The sequence below is a fragment of the Frieseomelitta varia genome, unplaced genomic scaffold (assembly GCF_011392965.1).
Source record: "Frieseomelitta varia isolate USP_RPSP 00005682 unplaced genomic scaffold, Fvar_1.2 scaffold_264, whole genome shotgun sequence".
Taxonomy (NCBI): Eukaryota; Metazoa; Arthropoda; class Insecta; order Hymenoptera; family Apidae; genus Frieseomelitta; species Frieseomelitta varia.
The window spans coordinates 440,755-461,005 of NW_025109995.1; the positions used below are offsets into that span (position 1 = coordinate 440,755).

The 20,251-nt window shown below is 27.7% G+C and overlaps 1 protein-coding gene across 15 annotated transcripts in view; it reads right to left on the reverse strand.

Annotated features, from left to right (window-relative positions):
- Positions 1 to 20,251, reverse strand: part of LOC122528836 (patronin) — a 150,461-nt gene that overhangs the window by 44,295 nt on the left and 85,915 nt on the right. For 14 of the 15 annotated variants that reach the window (XM_043654384.1, XM_043654389.1, XM_043654393.1 and 11 more), the window contains exon 3: positions 16,254 to 16,349. In XM_043654384.1, coding sequence (XP_043510319.1) covers positions 16,254 to 16,349 — 96 coding nt within the window. Of the gene's footprint in view, positions 1 to 11,858; positions 11,980 to 16,253; positions 16,350 to 20,251 lie in introns of those variants that run through there. The other variant, XM_043654382.1, reaches the window with a different exon arrangement.

Consider the following 20,251-nt stretch of genomic DNA (forward strand, 5'->3'; position numbering starts at 1 on the left):
GATTTAGTTAAATAACATTTTAGATAAACACTAGAACAAACGGGATCTATTAAGTGTTCATAACTTACTAAATTATTTTCATATTTTATTAACACGTTCAATCCGGCGTGTGTGATTAGTAGGTCCAAAAACAATGCTTTTATCACACGATGTACATCATCTCGTTTACCATTTGTAAGAATATAATTTATTGAAAACTATAATAAAACGTAAATAATATAGAAAGAAGTTAAATAATATCATGCACTAGTAAAAGAGAATGATAAATATGTATGAAAATAACAATTCTGATTTATTGTATCAGAAGAGAATTATTGTATACGAAAGTCTAATTTTAAGAACATTCGAAATATATATATAACTTTCTTTTACATAAATTCGAAATATTTTCGAATATTCGAAATATTTTCTTTTATATATATTCAAAAAAAAAGAAAAAAAAAAAAATATATATATATATAAATGTCGTATTCTTCACTTAGTTCTACAACACTATTTTTGTGTTAGATTAAATACATATATCGTATATGATTAAAGAATAAACCAGTTATCGATTGAAAAAATTTTAGAGAGAACAGCTCCAATAATACAATTAAATTTTATTAGTGACAAATGTCATTTTCCTTATATGTATATGAAGTGTTATTAGTATTCCTGCGAACAGAATATCAGCGAAAATTAGTTCGAACAAATACTAGAAACTTGCAATTTGAGGAAGTTGGGCAAGCTAGCTGTTCACTTGAAATTAGAAATAGAATCGTGACGTTAATTGCAACTGTTTTGTTTGCAAAACAAAATGAAAGAGAAGCATTATGAAAAAGCATGATCACGATTTATGACATTGAAAAGATGAAAGTTATATAATTGAATAGTATTCTTTAATCAAAGAAAAACAATTTAAGAACATTGCTAAATGTTATGATAAATATTCGACTTCCAATATTTTATATATTTTTTGCATATTTTGTGCGTTCTCAACATTTTTGTGTCTTTAATATATTTCCATAAATACGTAATCTGTAGTTTAATTACATGAAATTAAATTAATTAATAAAATAAAGAACACAGTATTCGATGTTGAATCAATTTTTTAAATACTGTAAAAAAACTCCGTATCTAAAGATCTAAACTCGAAAACTCATGCTAATTGAAATGACTTTTTCTTTAATTCATTATCTAAAATCTTGAATTTCATTATCTAAAATAAAATTTTAATACTGACAAAATTTCAAATTGATAACTACCTCAATTACGTAATAAGTGAAAATATTATTTTATTCTCAGCTTTTCAAATAAAAGAAATTTTAATCAATATATGTATGTGTATATATAAATTTTTTCAAAACATTCATTAAATTTTGCGTGAAAATTATCGATCATTTAAGTCCATAGAGTTCAGAGATTTTATTGATAGCATTAGTAGTATCTGGTGTCTGTAGCTTCAATAGTAATGAACGTACTCCAAACTTTTAATATAATTCACTAATAATTCGCGGATATGCATATTTATTGAATTTAGTCCTACAGTTAACATTTGTCTTCTGTTCTGTAAATTCCTCAATCATGAAAATTAGGAAGTTTTTAGAAAAAAATTTACTTTAAAAATTATATTATACGTACTATTTATAAGTACTTTATTTTCTTTAAAAATTATATTATACGTATTAGTTATAAGTACACATACTTTTGATGTAAGTTGGTAAATCTTGTTTCACTCGATATAAAAAAGCATTTTTTTTAAAACTGCGTCATACAATCGAAAATTTCTTAAAACACGCAGAAACTGGTTCTTCTAAATATAGATCAATACGTTCCTGAACATACACATACTACCATTCCAATATTCGAACACTGGTTTATATTTGACACAACGAATTTTAACTACAAAATTCTGAATATTGTAATTTTGTTTTTCATAATCATTTCACTTCTTACACTCACTACTATGAGTAACAGGATATTATGATAAAATTAATACCAAATGAATATTTATATTATTTACCGAATTTTGTTTCTTAATAAACTTCTTTTCCTAGATTCTTCAATTTCTGAACTACAAGTCAGATTAAAAAAGTTCTTCTAAAATAATAGAAAGATTTCCGATCTTAAAGCAAATTGCGTTGTCCAAAAATAAACTAAGTTTCATGAATTTTTTTCATACGTAATTAATTAATCATTCATTTGTACAAATTCAGTTACTACAAATTAAACAATATATCCGGTTTATAATAACTGGTATTTATATAATTCGACATCTTCGTATTTATATAAATTTATATAATTATATAATTATATTTATATAAATTATTTTTATATAATCATATTTATATAATTCGAAATCTTTCACTAGTTCAATTTTACTAATTTCACTAATTTTAACGGGAGGAATTTGTAAAATCGGCAAGAAACAATAGGAAAGGAAAAAAGCGCAAGAACAATCGAAACGATCAATTATCAGATGCTCGAGCTTCGTTCGCACAAGTAAAGGAAAACGCGACACGATAACGACTCGTTGAAGATGAGCCACAGCCTTCTACTATTTTCAGCCTTCTATTATCTATTGTTCCTTCCGGAGACTTGTAATCACTGTCGGATTACACCTTCGACTTTAAAGGGAAAGTTAAGACTCAGCGACTGATTATTCGGACGAAAGTTCAAGTGTGAGAAGGACACAACTAGTTAAATAGAAGATGGTTCATAAGGAAGAATTCTAAAGAAGAAAAAGGAATTCTTCGGTTAATTAAGCGATACCGGAGAGATCGTGACTCCAAGCTGAAATATCTATTGTAAATCTCAGTCTCGGTTTAGCCGTCGTACCGTACGGACGTCCGATACAGTCTCGCTTATGAGTTCCAATCCATATTATTATAGTGTTAGCATTAGTGAAAACAAACGCAAATTTTCGTACCTCAACAGCACAAAAGAATACCACAGGAATGAATACATCGACTAACCAACACCAACCTGCGGGGACCTTTGAGTACAGAGATTCCCAATTTTCTAACCAAACGGAAACAAACAACTCCATAAAATCATATTCTCACACAGCACAACTTGACGCATCACCTACAAAAGACCAAGTTATCATCATCCACGCAATAGACGACATAAGCCTCCAAGACTATGCCTTTGCAATAGGGAAACTAATCGGCCCTAAATCAATAAGGTACATCTCCAAAATCGAAGGTAAATCTCAAACAATCGAATTTGCGCATATCTTGATAAAAAAGAAAGTGTGCTGCACCTAACAAATCTGCATAAAACAATAACGGTCAACAACAATATGCTAAATTTAAGACCAATGTTAACTCCGGCCCAAAGAGTAATTCTATCAAACGTCGCCCCGGTCATACCCAACTCAGAATTTGAAAACATTTTCAAAAGAAACAACGTCAAGCTATGCTCCAGAATAACAACCCTGAAAGCAGGAACCGGAATACACCCATATCCTCAGTTTCAGAAGGCATACATTGACCCCAACGACATTGGAAAAATCCCATCCACCTTCCTAATAACTTTTGAAGATACATCTTATCATATTTTCACCTCCATCGATAGCTTTCTCTGCTTTCGATGTAAACAAGAAGGTCACTTAGCGAAAGTTGCCCGCAAACCCAAAATTCAAACATAACCGATACGACAATCCCAAATACAAATACAACGATTCCCACACCAACTCAATCCTCCAAACTGCTGGTAAAGAAGATTCCCATCACTACCGAGACAAACATCGACAATCCTAAACAAACAACGAATAAATTACAGAGCAACCACCAATCCTTTTCAGTTCCAAAAGACCACTGTCACAATCATCAGCTGACGACAAACCGGACTATGTTAGCTTAAACGACATATGTCTTTACCAATCAATCCACATAAGAAAAAAAATCACAATAACCAAACTAAAACCACTTCCTCCCCATTCTCCAGTTTTCGATTCCGCCAAACTAGAGGAAATGTTAGCCCCAGCAAAAGAAATAATAAATAAAAAAAATCCTTCACACTCTCAGCTAAATTATTCCTACTCCAAGACACTTTCGGATCAGCACACCCATTGGAAATCGCAAGAAACTATACCGATAATATTCCGACCCTTGTTCAAACGCTTGAAGACTCTGCAAAAAGCTCACCAAACCGACTAACATACCTGAATCGTCATTTAGCTGCTCATCTGAATCCGACATCGAATTTTCATAAGAGCCGTAATCGCAGCAAAATCCAAATCCAAAGCTCCTCCAAATACATTATGAAAACAATAATACAGTGAAACATAAACGGTTACTATACCCGTTACGAACAACTCCAAATTCTCATAAATAATTTCAGCCCTGATATTATCTGCCTTCAAGAAACAAATTTCAAAAAAAATCACCAGCCTACACTAAAACGTTTCAACACCTTCGTCAAAAACCGGGTAAACGAAAACTACGCCAGCGGAGGAGTGGCCATTGTAATTTCGGACAAATATGATTCTACTGAAATCCCATTAAATTCAAACTTAGAAGCCGTCGCAGTATCTATTTCATTTCCAAAAAGAATCCACATCTGCAATATCTACGTTCCTAATAGCCTCCCCTTGATTTACAAGACCTTGAAGATTTAATAGCTCAACTTCCAGCTCCATTGATCCTGTCCGGAGACTTTAACAGCCATCACTGGGGATCAACCAAATTTGACAGAAGAGGAAAAACTATTGAAAATCTACTTAACAACCAGGATTTAATCTTGCTGAACACAGGTTCCCCAACGCACTTCAGCACGGCAAATAGATCTAATCTTTTCCAGTCCACAGATAGCTCAACATCTAAAATGGGACTACTTTAAAAGAACTATACGACAGCGACCACTTTCCCATAAAAATCACCTATGGAGACAATAGCACAACAACTCAAAATTATCTCTAACCAAAATGGCATATAAAAAAAACAAACTGGCCAGTATACCAAGAAAACATAATGCTTCAACTCACCGAGAAAGAAACAAAACCTGAACTCGACCCAGCCCGGATTAACGAAACAATAAAAAACAATTTTCAACAAATCATAACCTCAGCCGCAGACAAATCCTTTGGAATTCCCAGACTGTAAAAAAATCAGGAAAAGACCGGTATCGTGGTGGAGCGAAGAATGCAAAATCGCCATACAAGAGAGTCATCACGCTTTCAATAGAGCAAAAAAACATCCCACAAACGAAAACCTAACAGAGTTCAAAAGGAAACGCGCCAACTTCCGTAGAATAATTAAAAAAAATAAAAAACAATCATGGAAAACCTACATATCATCAATAAATCTACAAACACCAACATCTGCAGTATGGAAAAAAATCAAATACATAAATGGATCCAAATCCTCTGCGAATATCCAATTCCTGGAATCTGATGATGGTAGAACCGTAATTCAAGCCCATGACATTGCTAACACATTAGCTAAAAAATTCCAAGAAAATTCAAATAACATAAATTTACCACATCCTACAATAAACTCACCTTTAACACTCAAAGAAATAAGCTCCATTCTTACATCAACAAAAAATTCCGCCCCAGTACCAGATAATATCCCCAACTTACTACTAAAAATGCTCCCAAAAACTGGAATAAATTACCTGTTCTATAAAGAATAAAATCTTCAACTGTATATGGATCCATAAAGTTTCTATCTTTCATAACCAACTTCCTATCCAATCCAAGTCAGAACAAATGGATCTCTGTCACAACCAGTTATAATAAAAAACGGAGTCTCACAAGGATCAGTAATGAGCACCACACTATTTTTAATAGGAATCAACGACATCACCATCAATCTCAAGCCACCACTAAAAACTCAGCTATTTACGGATGACATAACAATCACATGTAAAATATAAGCGGGAAAAATATAAGCTTCAATAACGAACATTTACAAACAGCCATCAATACCCTTGAAAACTGGTCAAAAACAACGGGCTTAAAATTTTCTCCCAAAAAAAAACCCAAGGCATCCTATTCACCAGGAAACCCAAAGTCAATCCCCCACCTAAACTATATCTGAGTAATCTTGAAATAAAGTTCACAGACACCATCAAAATATTAGACCTTATTTTCGACAAAATATTATCTTGGGCGCCATATCTAAAAACCTTAAGAGTTCTGTATAAAAAGATATAACATTATAAAAACCCTTTCGAATAATAACTAAGGAGCGGATAAAGACACTCTTCTAGTTATTATAAACGGTAGAGCCGTAATCTAGTTTGGATCTAATTAACGCTCACATACAGACTTACATCCAAACTAGATTACGGCTCTACCGTTTATAACTCAGCCTACCTGCTTCACCAAAAAAATTATAGAATCAATCTCCCACTCAGCTATCTCCCATAGCCATGCCCCATAAACAGCCTACTATTCGAAGCCAAAGAAATGGCTCTTGAAACCAGAAGAAAGTTTCTAACCCTTAAATACGCAATAAAACCAATAAATCCAAATAACCCTTCCTACAACAATATCTTCTCCAATAAATATACAGCTATAAAGCCAAAATTCCCTCCCCTTTTCATATCAGATTTACCAAAATCCTCCAATCTACCACTCTCAGAATTCACCACACCAGCAAACGTAAACCACCACAAATCCCTCCATGGACAATAGAAGCATTCCCAACAAACACCAGTCTTGCCGAATTCCCCAAAAAAATCCTCAGTTCAACTGACCACAGGACTCGATTCCTAGAAGTAAATAACAACTACGCTCAACACAGCAAGATTTACACTGATGGATTAAAAACGGGCACTGGAGCTGGATACGCCATTATCACAGAAAAAGAAAAAAAAAAGCACAAAATCTCTCGTCTTCATCATCCATCTTCACAGCCAAAACTTATGCCATCCTGGAAGCCTAGTGGAACTAAACCACAACCAACCTAACACAAACGCCACAGTCATCTGGATTCCAGTTCATCAAGGAATAGAAGGAAATGAAAAAGCCGACGCAGCAGCAAAAGAAGCTACAGTTCCCTCACTTACTAACAATCGCAACCATCTTCCAATCCCCTGTGACGACCAAATAATCCATTGCAAAAAAGTAGCAAAAAATGAATGGAAACAATACATGCACTAAACAACTAAAAGCACCTAACTACACAAAAGTATCCAAGATTTTCACCAACAAACACCAAACATTAACAACAGGAAAGAAGGAATAATTGTCACACGCCTAAGAACAGGTCATACCAAGCTGACACATGAATACAAAATCAAAAAAACTACACCATCCACCTGCACTCATTGCAATAATCATCAATTAACAATAACCCACATACTGCCACACCACAGAAACCCAAAGACAGAAATACGGAATCAACGCAAACATAAATCTGACTTCTCAAAATGACATACAAAGAGTATTAAAATATTTCAAAAACATACTACACACATATCTAATGGCACCGTCATCATTAATGACCTCGCTGTCGATGTGACATTAAAAAAGAATAGAAGAAGAAGATCTATTGTAAATGAATTTATTATCTTAGAACAAAGAAAATCGTGGATTGAATGTATTTTGTTAATATTAACATCTAGAAAGGAGTTTATTCATTACTTTAGAGAAATAATTAAAATATTCTTATATTATACATATTCCGTTGTTCTATTAATTTTTCAAAAACTGAAAGAAATTTTATTTAAAAAACTGTACAAATTATAATAAATTATCAATTTGTTTGACTTTGCAATAATACAAAATGTTTGGCATATTTCTTTTCATATATTATTCTTCCTAACATTATTCAATAATTGATGATACAATTGCATTTTTTAATACAAATTGAAAAAAAAGAATATATTGTAAAACGCATAAAAGTGTTTTTGAAAACTACTTTCGAATTCATTAGGCGATAGTTCTTTTTTTATGTACTGTTATTTCGGAAGAAAATTACATGGACTCATCTTATATAATTATATGATATATATATATCACAAACGAATATATTTTTTTATAAAAAGAAGTTCTTTGTATTCGATTAAAAATATTTTAGTCTCAAACATTGAATTATCTAATTTAAAATATCATGATTTCGCTTTATGGTTCGTTGTTCATTCTATATAAAAACTTATCTAAACTCTTAATTGTACATAACATTCTAAACAATTTTTTATAAACTTTATAATACACCTTTTTAAACCACCTAACAATATCTATGCTTCTTTTGTTTTACAACAAAAAATAAAACCACAATGAATAAATAAAAATGCTTTATTAAAAAGTTATAATAAAAATAAGGAACATAAAGTGTTTGTTAATGCAAATTTGGCGTTTCTGCAATCATTTCATTGTCTCATCTCGTGTAATATCTTATTTTGTACTGAATAAAAGAAAGAATATTCCTTCAAATTGCACACCTTTATTAAAATTTTTTAATAAAATACTTATGAACTCTTTATAACTAGACTGCGGAATTTTGTGCATTTTTGAAAATTTAAGATTCCGAAAATCTACAGAATGCTTATAATATGCAAAATGTATAAAATATACAAAGTACAAATCTTATTATAATATTTAGTAGATGAAACGAATTTCTATTCCAATATCATTTCTTTAATTCATAAAACTTCAAAATCATATAAATATCCGCAATTTATTTTAATGCTATTTTCCTTTCTAAAATACACTGATAATATTTGAACAAAGATCTACAGGAGAATCAGAAAGTTTACAGCATTCTGTTTTATCAATTGATTATACTGTTGAAGCAATTCTGCACGAAATTATATAATTAATAGAATACACAATTGAAATCGTAAAACCTAATGTTTCTTATATCATCAAATATGAATGAATGAATTCTTCCAAAATATATTATACTTCTATAAATTTCATTTTGTATTCTATCGTTAATTATCTATCTGAATACTGTATTTCTTAATTTATAGTAATAAATACTAAATATTTAATATTTTTAATTTAATCTAATTTTAACCTAATTCATTTTATAATAACTTATGACTTGAATAAAGGAATTTTTATATAAGTATGTATATAAATATTTATATGTATATAAATGCATATTGTACAAAATATGTTGAGATTTCATTAATAGTGTAATGAAGGATGACTATTATGATTATATTGGTAAAATTTTAAAGCAATCTAAAAATGTGCGTAGAAGTTACAAGATTTATTTAATAAAATATCAATATACAGCGTGAACAATCATATTAAACAAATGGTATGTTTTGAGTATAATTTTACACAACATTTAAACTTTTTTAATATAATGGACGACTGAATAATGATGATATTTGCGAAATATGCATTTGTATTAACTCTCATTCCTCTTTCATAATGAAATTTCAAAATGTTCTACATAACACACATAATTGTGTTCATAAAATATTTCTATAAATTCTATATTCCGCGAGCAATTGCAAATGCGTGTTAAAATTAAAAATTTTCCGCATTACCAAGAAAAAAAAATCTGAAAAATACAGGAATTCGAGGCTTACATACTTAATTAGATCTACACATTTGACCGATCCTCAATATAATTACTTCGAATTAAGGCAACTATATATTTACATTAATATTGAAAATAAATTTTTCGATGGTAAAATTTCTACAGTGTACATATAATATGTAACATAAATTATGCATGTAAATAAATACTATCCAACTGCTTCTCACATAACTGATAATAACTAATTGAGAATCGCTGCAGTAGAGAATGAAATTTTAATTTAAATTTGGGTATGTACATTTGCTTTTATTAGATATTTTTTTGCAACTAAGTTTTTGTATATAATTTCTTCCAAATAAATAGTTTTTCTTCAATGTATCTCTGTTTTTACTATACATCATAGGTTGCACAGGATATATTATTGCTTCCATCGTATTTGAAAGGAAATTATCTAGAAAATATTTCTTGTTATTTTATGATACTCATTCGATGCAGATAAACTTTCGTTAACAATATTTTTCTGTTGTGACAAGCACAGACAATTAGAAAATCGTGCAGATTGTTCTGCTGAAACTGAAAGGCAGTTTCATCATGATCTAGATAGTCGATTGCATTTATGAAATTAGAGGAATGAAATCAAGAATTACATATATCTATTAAATTTCAAATATTTAAAACGAATGTCTTAGACACTTTGTTGATTCTAATTAAGTAGTTAAAGTAAACAAATTCTAGAGTATTGTAAATATTTCTCATGTTTGTTTAAAAGATATATACAGCAAGATGAATAAACCTTACTTTGATTACAATTATAATAATATATAATATAATATAATATAATAATATATAATAATTTCCCACACTATAAAATATTCAAATAATTGTATATTAGACTTCGTGATTTTTTTTGTTTCAATTTATTTTTATTTTCCATTAAATAAGTATAAGAAACTTCGCTATTTCTTCAAGATTTGTATAACAGTAACTGATAAATAAGCTAATGTCTACAAAACGTTTCAAATACATATATTTTTCGAAATATTAAAAATTTAACAGATATATGTGTAGACTGATTATAACTTACATACAAACATAAAACAAACATTAGAATTGGAATTGGAAAACAACATAAGCTGGAATCTTAAACACTTAATGTGTAGAGAAGATTTCACAAATCGCTAATATTTATAGCATTATTATATATATAGTTCCGAATAAACATCAAATTTAATTGTTCTTACACAGTAATAGTAAAGAAATCTAACTGTAATTGAGCAGTAACAAATGCATTAAAATATTCAATATTAAATAACGCAGGGAGTAAAATAAAAATAAATAAAAATTTAGAACGGTCTCACAAACGATTCATAAAATTTAAGAATTAACTAAACATTCGTAAAAATGATAAATAAAATATTCAATTCATATTGAATTACGCTGCGAAAAAATTTTTTAAAATTCTGCTCTTTTCCTAATCTGTTAAAAGTTGTCATCGCGATGAGAAGAGTTCTAATTTTAATCGACATCAAAACAATAAAACAACTCTTTCTTGTAAAATGAATGATTTTTAGTTTGGAATCTTTTTATGTATTTTTAACTTATTATTTACATGAAAATATTTTTATTTTATTTTATACAAAACGATCAAATAAGTTTGCAATACGTGTAACGCCTCGATAATATAAAATAATTATTATTTTAATTAACAAGTTCAATACTAACCGTACCTTTTAATTTCATTTAATCTATTTCTTTAACAAGACAAAATATTTCTGTTGTTAAGAAAAAGAATTCAACTGTATTTATGTTTTTAATTGACTTCGCTATTTTCGCGAACTAAGTGATAATATTACTCAAAGATTGTTTAATTTTTTAATGTTGAATTAGAGGTTTTACAATAAAGCAACATATAGTGAAATAAATTTATAAATTTATAAATACTAAATGTAGTTTTTTATTTCATTTATTCTTTTTCTTCATAAGACAAAATTTTTTTTGTTAAATAAGAAAAATTTAGTTGCATTTATATTTTTAATTGATTTCCTTATTTTCAGGTATGGTTAGCAATATTAGTTATTATTTAATTAATCATTATTATTTAATTTTTTGGAATTAAAATTGTTTTAATTGAAGCTTTTATACAACAGTTATTTACAGTTTTGGTAAATTTCTAGTTTAGCAGTCTAGTTTAGTTTTTGCTCATTATAAATTTTTTTTTAGAAAAATGCTTTTTTACAAAAAAAAAATAAAAAACACTTTTTTGTGCTTCCTTCGATTAATATCTTGTTTTAAATGATAAAATAAACCTCTTATTATAGAAACGATAATAAAATAGCGAAAATTGGAAAACTAGAAATTTAAACTAGAAATTTACCATAGATTTTTTTTTTAGACATTCTAATTCCATTTTTCTTTCAAACATCTCACCTGACGGCATCGATACACTTTGAACAACATTTTCTCAGTCGTAAATTTCGAACGTCGATGGTTAACCAATTGATTCCGCTTTGTGAAAGGGCGATGGTCCTTGATTAAATACATCCTGGGATTGACACGATACGAAAGAAAGGTATGCGAACATTCGTCACGGTAGTTTCATGATTAACTGGATGCGGAAAAAGAGGTCGAGTGCGGACGATCGCAAAGTAATTCGATTGGCTTAAATGGATCAACCACGACACAACCGAGGCTTTCACGCACTGGTTGCACGTGAAACGTAAGACGTGGTTGCGAGATAATAGTATAACAATTGATATGGGTTTGTTTATTTTTATAACGCAAGAAGTAATTACTTTGAATTTTTTTTATTTTCTATAAAATAATGTAGATTAAACCTCGCCTTTCGGTGATGAGATCATGAAAGATTCGTGTCGATTTATTTACAATTTGCAAATTTATTTGTAATGTAATAAAATTGTATATCATATTAGAGTAATATCCTTTAGGGGAATTTCGTCCCTGCTTCGTCGTTTCCTCGTTTTATGTGTATTATTAAGTGCAACTTATCAGTAATAATTGTAATTTACAATAGAAACATTGCTAATTTTATTTATAAATATTATTTATATATATATATATTTTTTTTTGACCACTAAAATATTTTTCAGATATATAAAAAAAGCGAATAATGTGATGTTTTTTAAATCTTTTCCCGCTATAACTAAGGAAATTAAGAACACTTTTTTTAATAACCTAAAATGCATCTTTTTACGTTTTTTTTTTCTTTAAACGAACTTTTATGAAATATTATAATATTATAAATTAAAAATCTTCGCTGTTAACAAAGATTATTGCTTTTCAGAGTAATTATACCAATTTTTTCAGATGAAAAAAATGATTCAGTTTTAAATAAATGTTAAAAATGCTTAGAAGGTCGAAATTTGTAACATTTTTATTATATATTATATTAGATTACGTATATAATATTTTATACAAATTAGAGAATTAAAAGATTAACAAAGATTATTGCTTTTCAGAGTAATTATACCAATTTTTTCAGATGAAAAAAATGATTCAGTTTTAAATAAATGTTAAAAATGCTTAGAAGGTCGAAATTTGTAACATTTTTATTATATATTATATTAGATTACGTATATAATATTTTATATAAATTAGAGAATTAAAAATTATACTTTGTCATAGCAGAATAAAATGAACATGTGATATAATACTGATTAACAATTCTAAAGAATTCACTGAGATGATATAAAAATATATAAAACTAGAAACGTAGAATATATTTATTCATAAAATTTGTACCAGAACTAGCAATTAAAAAGAATTATTTGAATATTTATCATTAAAAATTTCTTCAAATCATTATAACTAGAAATTAAATACATAAAAAGTATTTTTTTGCGAATAGAAAGGAAAAAAAGTTTATTATTATTTTCTTTTCCAAGGGGAAAGGAAAAAGAGTTTATTAAAAGTTAATATGGAAATTTCAACTTATATAAACATTTAATAAACGAAAATTTAAACCACGACGTTAATTAAGAATTTATTTTATTCAATAATATTTACAAAATTTATAAGATTATTAGAATTTATAATACGGAGAAGAGACTGAAAAACAAAAGAATTCTTTATGTTGTTCCTTCAATCTTTTACTGCGAATTGTGCTTGTCCAAAACAGTGAATGATGTATTGAATCAATTCTTTTACATATAGAGCTAAACTTTCACTTGCAAATAACAGACATTTTTTTGTATTCAAGTTGCACATATATACGACAAATAATTCGAATTAATGAAAGTTTATATTTTGGGTAGTGATTTTTATAAATGAAAGAAACCTGAAGAAAATTCTCGTTTTAAAAGTTTTCGAATTACAGGGGCTCTGGTTATCGTAATAAAATTATGTAAAAATTTATAACAATATAATAAATATCAAATAAATAAAGAATACTAATGCCCCTTAATATATAGATATTTGTACAGTTTTAACAGAGTTTAAAATAATCTCACTACTCTGCAGTTCCAAGGATTAATACTAAACTTAGGAATTTCTTGTAATTTAGATTTTAATTTAGATTTTAATTTTAGATAGAGAATTCCTAGTTTTTATAATATAACAGGGTAAGAAGTGATAAGATGAAAATTTTCTCATATAACGTCTTATATTCTACAATTTGCAAAAAAACCGATATATATCGTTATGTCATAAATATTTCAGTTTCTTCAAATTTGATTAAAATCATAGGAGTTAGATGAAAAAAAAGAAAAAAAAATATAGCGAAAAGAAATATTTCAACGAAAGAAAGTTTTCTGAGATCTCCGCGCTCATTATCGAAGTTCGATGACAGAATGCTTTCCACAGAATTTTATTAGCGTCTACCGAATAAACCTAATAATTTTGTGCATGCCTTTCACGATATGGCCACGGCTTCCCTCGTTACGAAATAGTGATTTGTGCTACAAAAATCTTGTTTTCACGTTAATATTTTCTCAGTTTTAGGTTATATTGAAATATAATCCAGGCAAAACAAATAATAAATTTATTACTTCCTAGTAATTTCTATCCAGTGACAAACGGATGAATTCGAAAAGAATTATTTTATACGGTTTGGTCACTCATTATGGCCCGCGAACCAGTTACTAGCACAAGAGAGGAAACCGAAAACGTAGCCATTGGAAAGCTTTCAAACGTGAAGGAAAACGCTGCACTTTTAAAGAAATTAGAATTTAATTGAGGGCACTTTAAGAACCAAGTAATCGAACAGACTTCTTGAACAATTGCCATTATGTCTACCATTGTTAGTGCATACGATTGGTACTTTAATGCTGCACTCACAATATTACTGTTGAATTGAATGTTCCTTGTCGAGAGTTCTTGTAAACGTAATGAAACTCAAACTAAGCGAGTTTAAGCTGTCTGTAGTAAAATTGGAAAGAAACTTTCAGTGGAAGTTCTAGTTTACATTCCTCTAAGAGAGGAATCATCATTTATTATGCTTAGACAGCAGATTTTTATGCAAATTCATTTCTGTGAAAATGATTTAAACAGTAGAATTTAGGCAGAAGTTTGTTTTTACATATAAAATATTATAATAGATATTATACGGGTACAACCAGAAAATTTATTAAGAAAGAAGGTGATTTTACATGAAAAAAATAAGTTGAAAAGAAAGAGTAAAATTTCTTCGTTCAAAACTTCGTATTCGAGAAATTTACATTTGAGTTTGAAAAAATATATTTAAATTCAGTTGATTCTGGATTGGTCAAAAATGAGTAATTAACAGAAAGTTATTTTACCTACGAAAATAAGTCAAGAATATAAAATACAATTTTTTCATAATACCCTTTGTCTCTGGGAAAATTCAATTTCAAATACATACCTACCAAATTAATTTTTAATTAAAATTGTTTAAAGTTTGTTTTCTTTAAAATGAAAAGTCTTGAAAGGAAACATTTTATTCTACATTTTTTATTTACTTTTGCAGATAGAGTATACTCCTATCAATTATTCTCGTTTAGTCAAGTTCAAGTATACTTAATAAAAATTTCTCAAAAATGAAGCTTTCAACGAAGAAATTCTGTTTTTTCTTTTCGACTTGCTCTTTCACGTAGACTTACTTCCTTTCAGGCATCACCTATATTTTCGACATTTTAAATGTTTTCATGTACTATGCACATTTTTTTTCTTAAATTTCTGATAAATTCATAAAAATCCGCAATCTACGTTAGTTGGAGAATCCTAATTTTAGACTAATTTGAGAAGTTATATCTGAAATTTTTGATAATTAATCTTCAATGTAATTTATTTATTATTCGTTACTATTTTTCAACTATTTAAGAATTTATTATTTCACTATTGTAGAATTATTCATTTTTATTGATCATCAAGTAGAGATCATCTATGAGATCGTTTCTAATTTTCGCTCATTTCTATTTTCCTTCTCGTATTATTTATGTTATCACTTCCATTTATTGTTCAATTATACTTGGAATATTGAATTATTAAACTGCCAGATTTTTATGCATTTATAGAAGATTTAAAATGGTAAAATTGCCCAGGACATACATAATGTGAATAGTAAGTCTAGTGCATTTTATAATATTTCAACAATTATCAATAAAGTTTCTATTTTTACAAATTATATTTTCTGAAAAATATGAATTTACTTAAGAATATGCAATCAGTTTGTTATTAATATATAAAGCAAAAACAATTGAATTTAAGCTTCATTCGACGCAAATTATTCGCAAATTATTTATTTATTTTTTTTTTTTTTTTTTGTCAAAATTCAAATTGGCATTAATAAGAATTTCGAATATAACATTGATTGTGGTATATATAAAAAAATTGAAATTAGGTACATACCTCATTATCGACATAATACGGCTCACGAAGGTTTTCTGGCACTCGGTTATTGTACGCCTTCGACAAGAGCCATTTTACGGAGGCACGTTGTTTGGCCTGCAACAATAACAACAGGAACGTTCATAAATTTATTAAAGCTTTTATTGTATTATAATTGTATTGTATATTGTATTGTTGTAAAAGATACATAAAAATTAATAGTAAAAAATAAAATAAAATAAAATTAATAGTAAGAAATAAAATAAAATAAAAATTAATAATAAAACAATATAAAATAAAATAAAAATTAATAGTAAAAAAAATTTCGCAGAAATATATCAAACATTAGATAAAATTGGAATTTTATTCGCTTTAAAAATATCTTGTGCAAACACGACGAATTGATAGAACGATTTTTCGTAAAAGAATAAAAATATTAATAAAAATTGAAATTCAAGTCAAAAATTTTGTTAATGTAACACATTTTATAAAATTTTATATGTAGTAAATTGATTTGAATCTACTGATTGTGAGTTATAAGTACGAATGTGAGTTATAAGTTCGATGTAAAGTTTCAAATATATTACTACAATATGCTACGATTTATTTTGATCTCTGCCAATAGTATAAGAGGCTTTTGTCCACTGTATATTTTTGGATATTTCACGGATTTCTATAGAAATACTGTAAAATATTTTATGAGCAGCAATAGGGCGAAAAATATTATATAAATAAAAAAATGAAGGACTTTTAAAATAAAATAAAAAATGTAAAGAAAGACTTTGTAAACGAAAATCAAAATGTCACTATTCTTATTAAATAATAAATATAGCAATAAAGTATCCGATTGAATAAGCAGATGTTTATCACTCTGTTGCATCATCATCACACATGTTACTATCTTATTTTAAAAATGATCAACACAATTATAAATACTTAATTCAATATCTTTCGTTATCATTATTTAACATCTGCTTCTTTTATCACAATTTTATTACGATTACAAACTAGCTTGTTATACCTATAAAACTTATCACTATGTGTTTTATATCTTTATTGCAGTTTTTTTATATTGAATCATCTTAACCTTTAATTCCACATATTTTTAATATTATAGAAGTAGTATTTAGTATATTAGTAGTAGAAATATAATTAGATATATCAATTTATATATTACAATTCTTTTTTTGTTTAAAATAATAATTAGTTAATTTTATTTTATTTTGTCGTTAGTATATCTCAGGGACTGAGTGTAAGAATTGCAAAAATATCCGAAAATCACATTGATTAGATATTTGTAAATTTTATTTCATCCTCCAGATTGATCTCTAATTAATTTAAAAAAAAAGAAAAGATACCGGAGAACAAAACAGGAGAATGTTGAAAAACAATTTCTAGTAGTTTCTAGTAGTTTCTTTCTTTTTTTAAACTCTAATCATCGAAAATTTAAGCTCCCATAATACATTAGTGAAAATCCAAATGTTAAATAAAATTGTTAAAGATCAATAGAATCATCTTCTTAAAATGAATAACTTAAAACAGTATCTCCAGACAAATTCAAGTATGGTAGAACTGGCTCTGTTGAAATCTCTTTGATATCTGTGAGATTAATTCCGGTATCTATTTGCATAGCTCTATCCTTTGCGAAAAACTGTAATAAAAGAAAACTGCAATCAGCATTCACAGCAGTAAAAACGCTTAGAATTCCTTTTTGTACTACACCATTAAGCGACTTCTGAATTTCTGGATATTTCTCAACGAAAATTAACGTCTCGTGAATTTAAATGAATGTTGGAATATGGAAATCCTGCTTCGTTTTCTTTTTTAATCGACGAAAAGACGATTTTGTTTCAGTATTGAGACAAAAATATGTACCTACTCTTTAGTTATGTGCGAGGAAAACCGAATACTAGTGTGTTCAATAAATCATTCCGAATAAAAAAATCATATATGTGCATTATAAGTTTGATTGTTACAATAAGTAAATAATTATTAATTAAAATTTAATTAAACTTAGTGTTTATCAATTAATTAAACAAATAGATAAAAAAAGATTAAAAGATTAAAATTATAAATAAATATTTATAGAAATGTCTATAGAAATATTTGCAATAATTATACTATACATTATTACATTAATGTTATTACATTAAATTTGACACATTATATTCTTATATTAGAGCTTAATATGACTAAGAATGTTTACATTATTTAAAACACTATATTTATATAATGTTATAAATATCTTTCTGATGAGTATCTAAAATTCAATGCCTATCCAGTAGGAAGTGGGCTTTCATCGCACTTTTATACCTTTGCACCTCCTAACAATAAGATAAGGCACTTTACCAGCCACTCGAGACGCTTCTTCACTCCTTATTGTATAGTAAAATATTCAAGCATCACACCTTTTCCTAAAATTGAAGACTATCCTAACGTCTCTAGTTCGACAAACAAATCACTTTTAACGAAGAGCGATATTTTCAATCTCTTGCAACCAAGCAACAATCGAGAATGTCGCATAATTCGTCGATTTATTTCAAGGAGCAATATATTCGCTATGACATGCAATTGATAGCACTGCTTCCGGAACGTAGAACAAGGTTGCATAATTTTCATGCATAATTTTAGTCAAACTGAAAGAAAAAAGTATAGAAAATTTAAAGTTGATTGTTTAATAAAATTATAATATGTTACGCAAAGTGAATGTTTTTATTTATTAATCAACGTGGATTTTAAAATTATAGAAATTTGCTATGTTTAAATGCTGATACGCTGAATTTTTCAATATTTACAATGAAACTCTATTTATATGAACCTGAGGAATAAACAGTTTTAATTATAACTCACCGATTCTCTTTTCTACTCTTGATTTTTCGTTCACATAATAGAAATTAAGATATTTTTATACAATAATTGATTTTATATTACTAATTATTACGGACAGTTTATATTTATATACAATAGAACATCGTTTTTATTAACTTGTCACAAATAATTCATACAGGATGGTCCAATAAGCATTAACATCTTCAACATCTTCATTGTTTTTGATCAAATTTGATTTTTTGTAAAGATTTTTATTCTTTATTGCATTAGAAACTTTTCCCCGTTTATTGAATCTTAATTTTTCGAATGAACGTTTTACATTTTAGTTGTTGGTAGTTTTAATGTTAATCAATAGAAATCAAAGAAAGCAACTTTATCAAGATATATATAAACATTCCGTAAATTTATGATATTAAACTATGCATTATACAATATCCAATTATGCTATATAGAAAACTACATAAAATATTAATATTAAATATTTATATTTTAATTTAATATTTTAATATTTTAATAATAATAAATATTTAATATTTTAATAATAATAAATATTTAATATTTTAGTTTAATATTTTAATACTTTAATTTAATATTTTAATACTTTATTAATAATAAATATTTAATATTTTAATTTAATATTTTAATATTTTAATAATAATAAATATTTAATATTAAAATATTAAAATAAAATAAAAAGATATTTAAATCTTCAATGTTACACCAAAATTGAAATACCTACGAAGTTTCGCAAATTATTGAATAATTTTTAAATTGTAATTCCAAAACATCTTAATCCATTTAAAAGAACTTGAGGAAATAGCAAGAATATAAAATGTCCATTTGCAATGTCGGGTTTAATTATGATAACAGGGTCGACGATTGCGTCATCACCAACTATACAAGTATTTTGGGTGAGGAAGAGCGTCGATTTATAACATTGGGCGAGGCTCGGGAATGTGAACAAGTTAAAGGGGTCAACGAAGTCCGGCCAATCATTGTTATCGACCAGCACAGGTATTGTTAGTTATACAGTAGTCATCCTTCGTAATAGACGACCCTGAATGGCGCCTTATGCCCATTTCGTGTACTGTATACACAGGAAAACATCTTTTGCTTCAGGTCTCTCATGAAAATCCCAAAACAGAGGTAAATCGTTGTTTTTATTCGAAAAGCAATGGGAGAAGATGGTT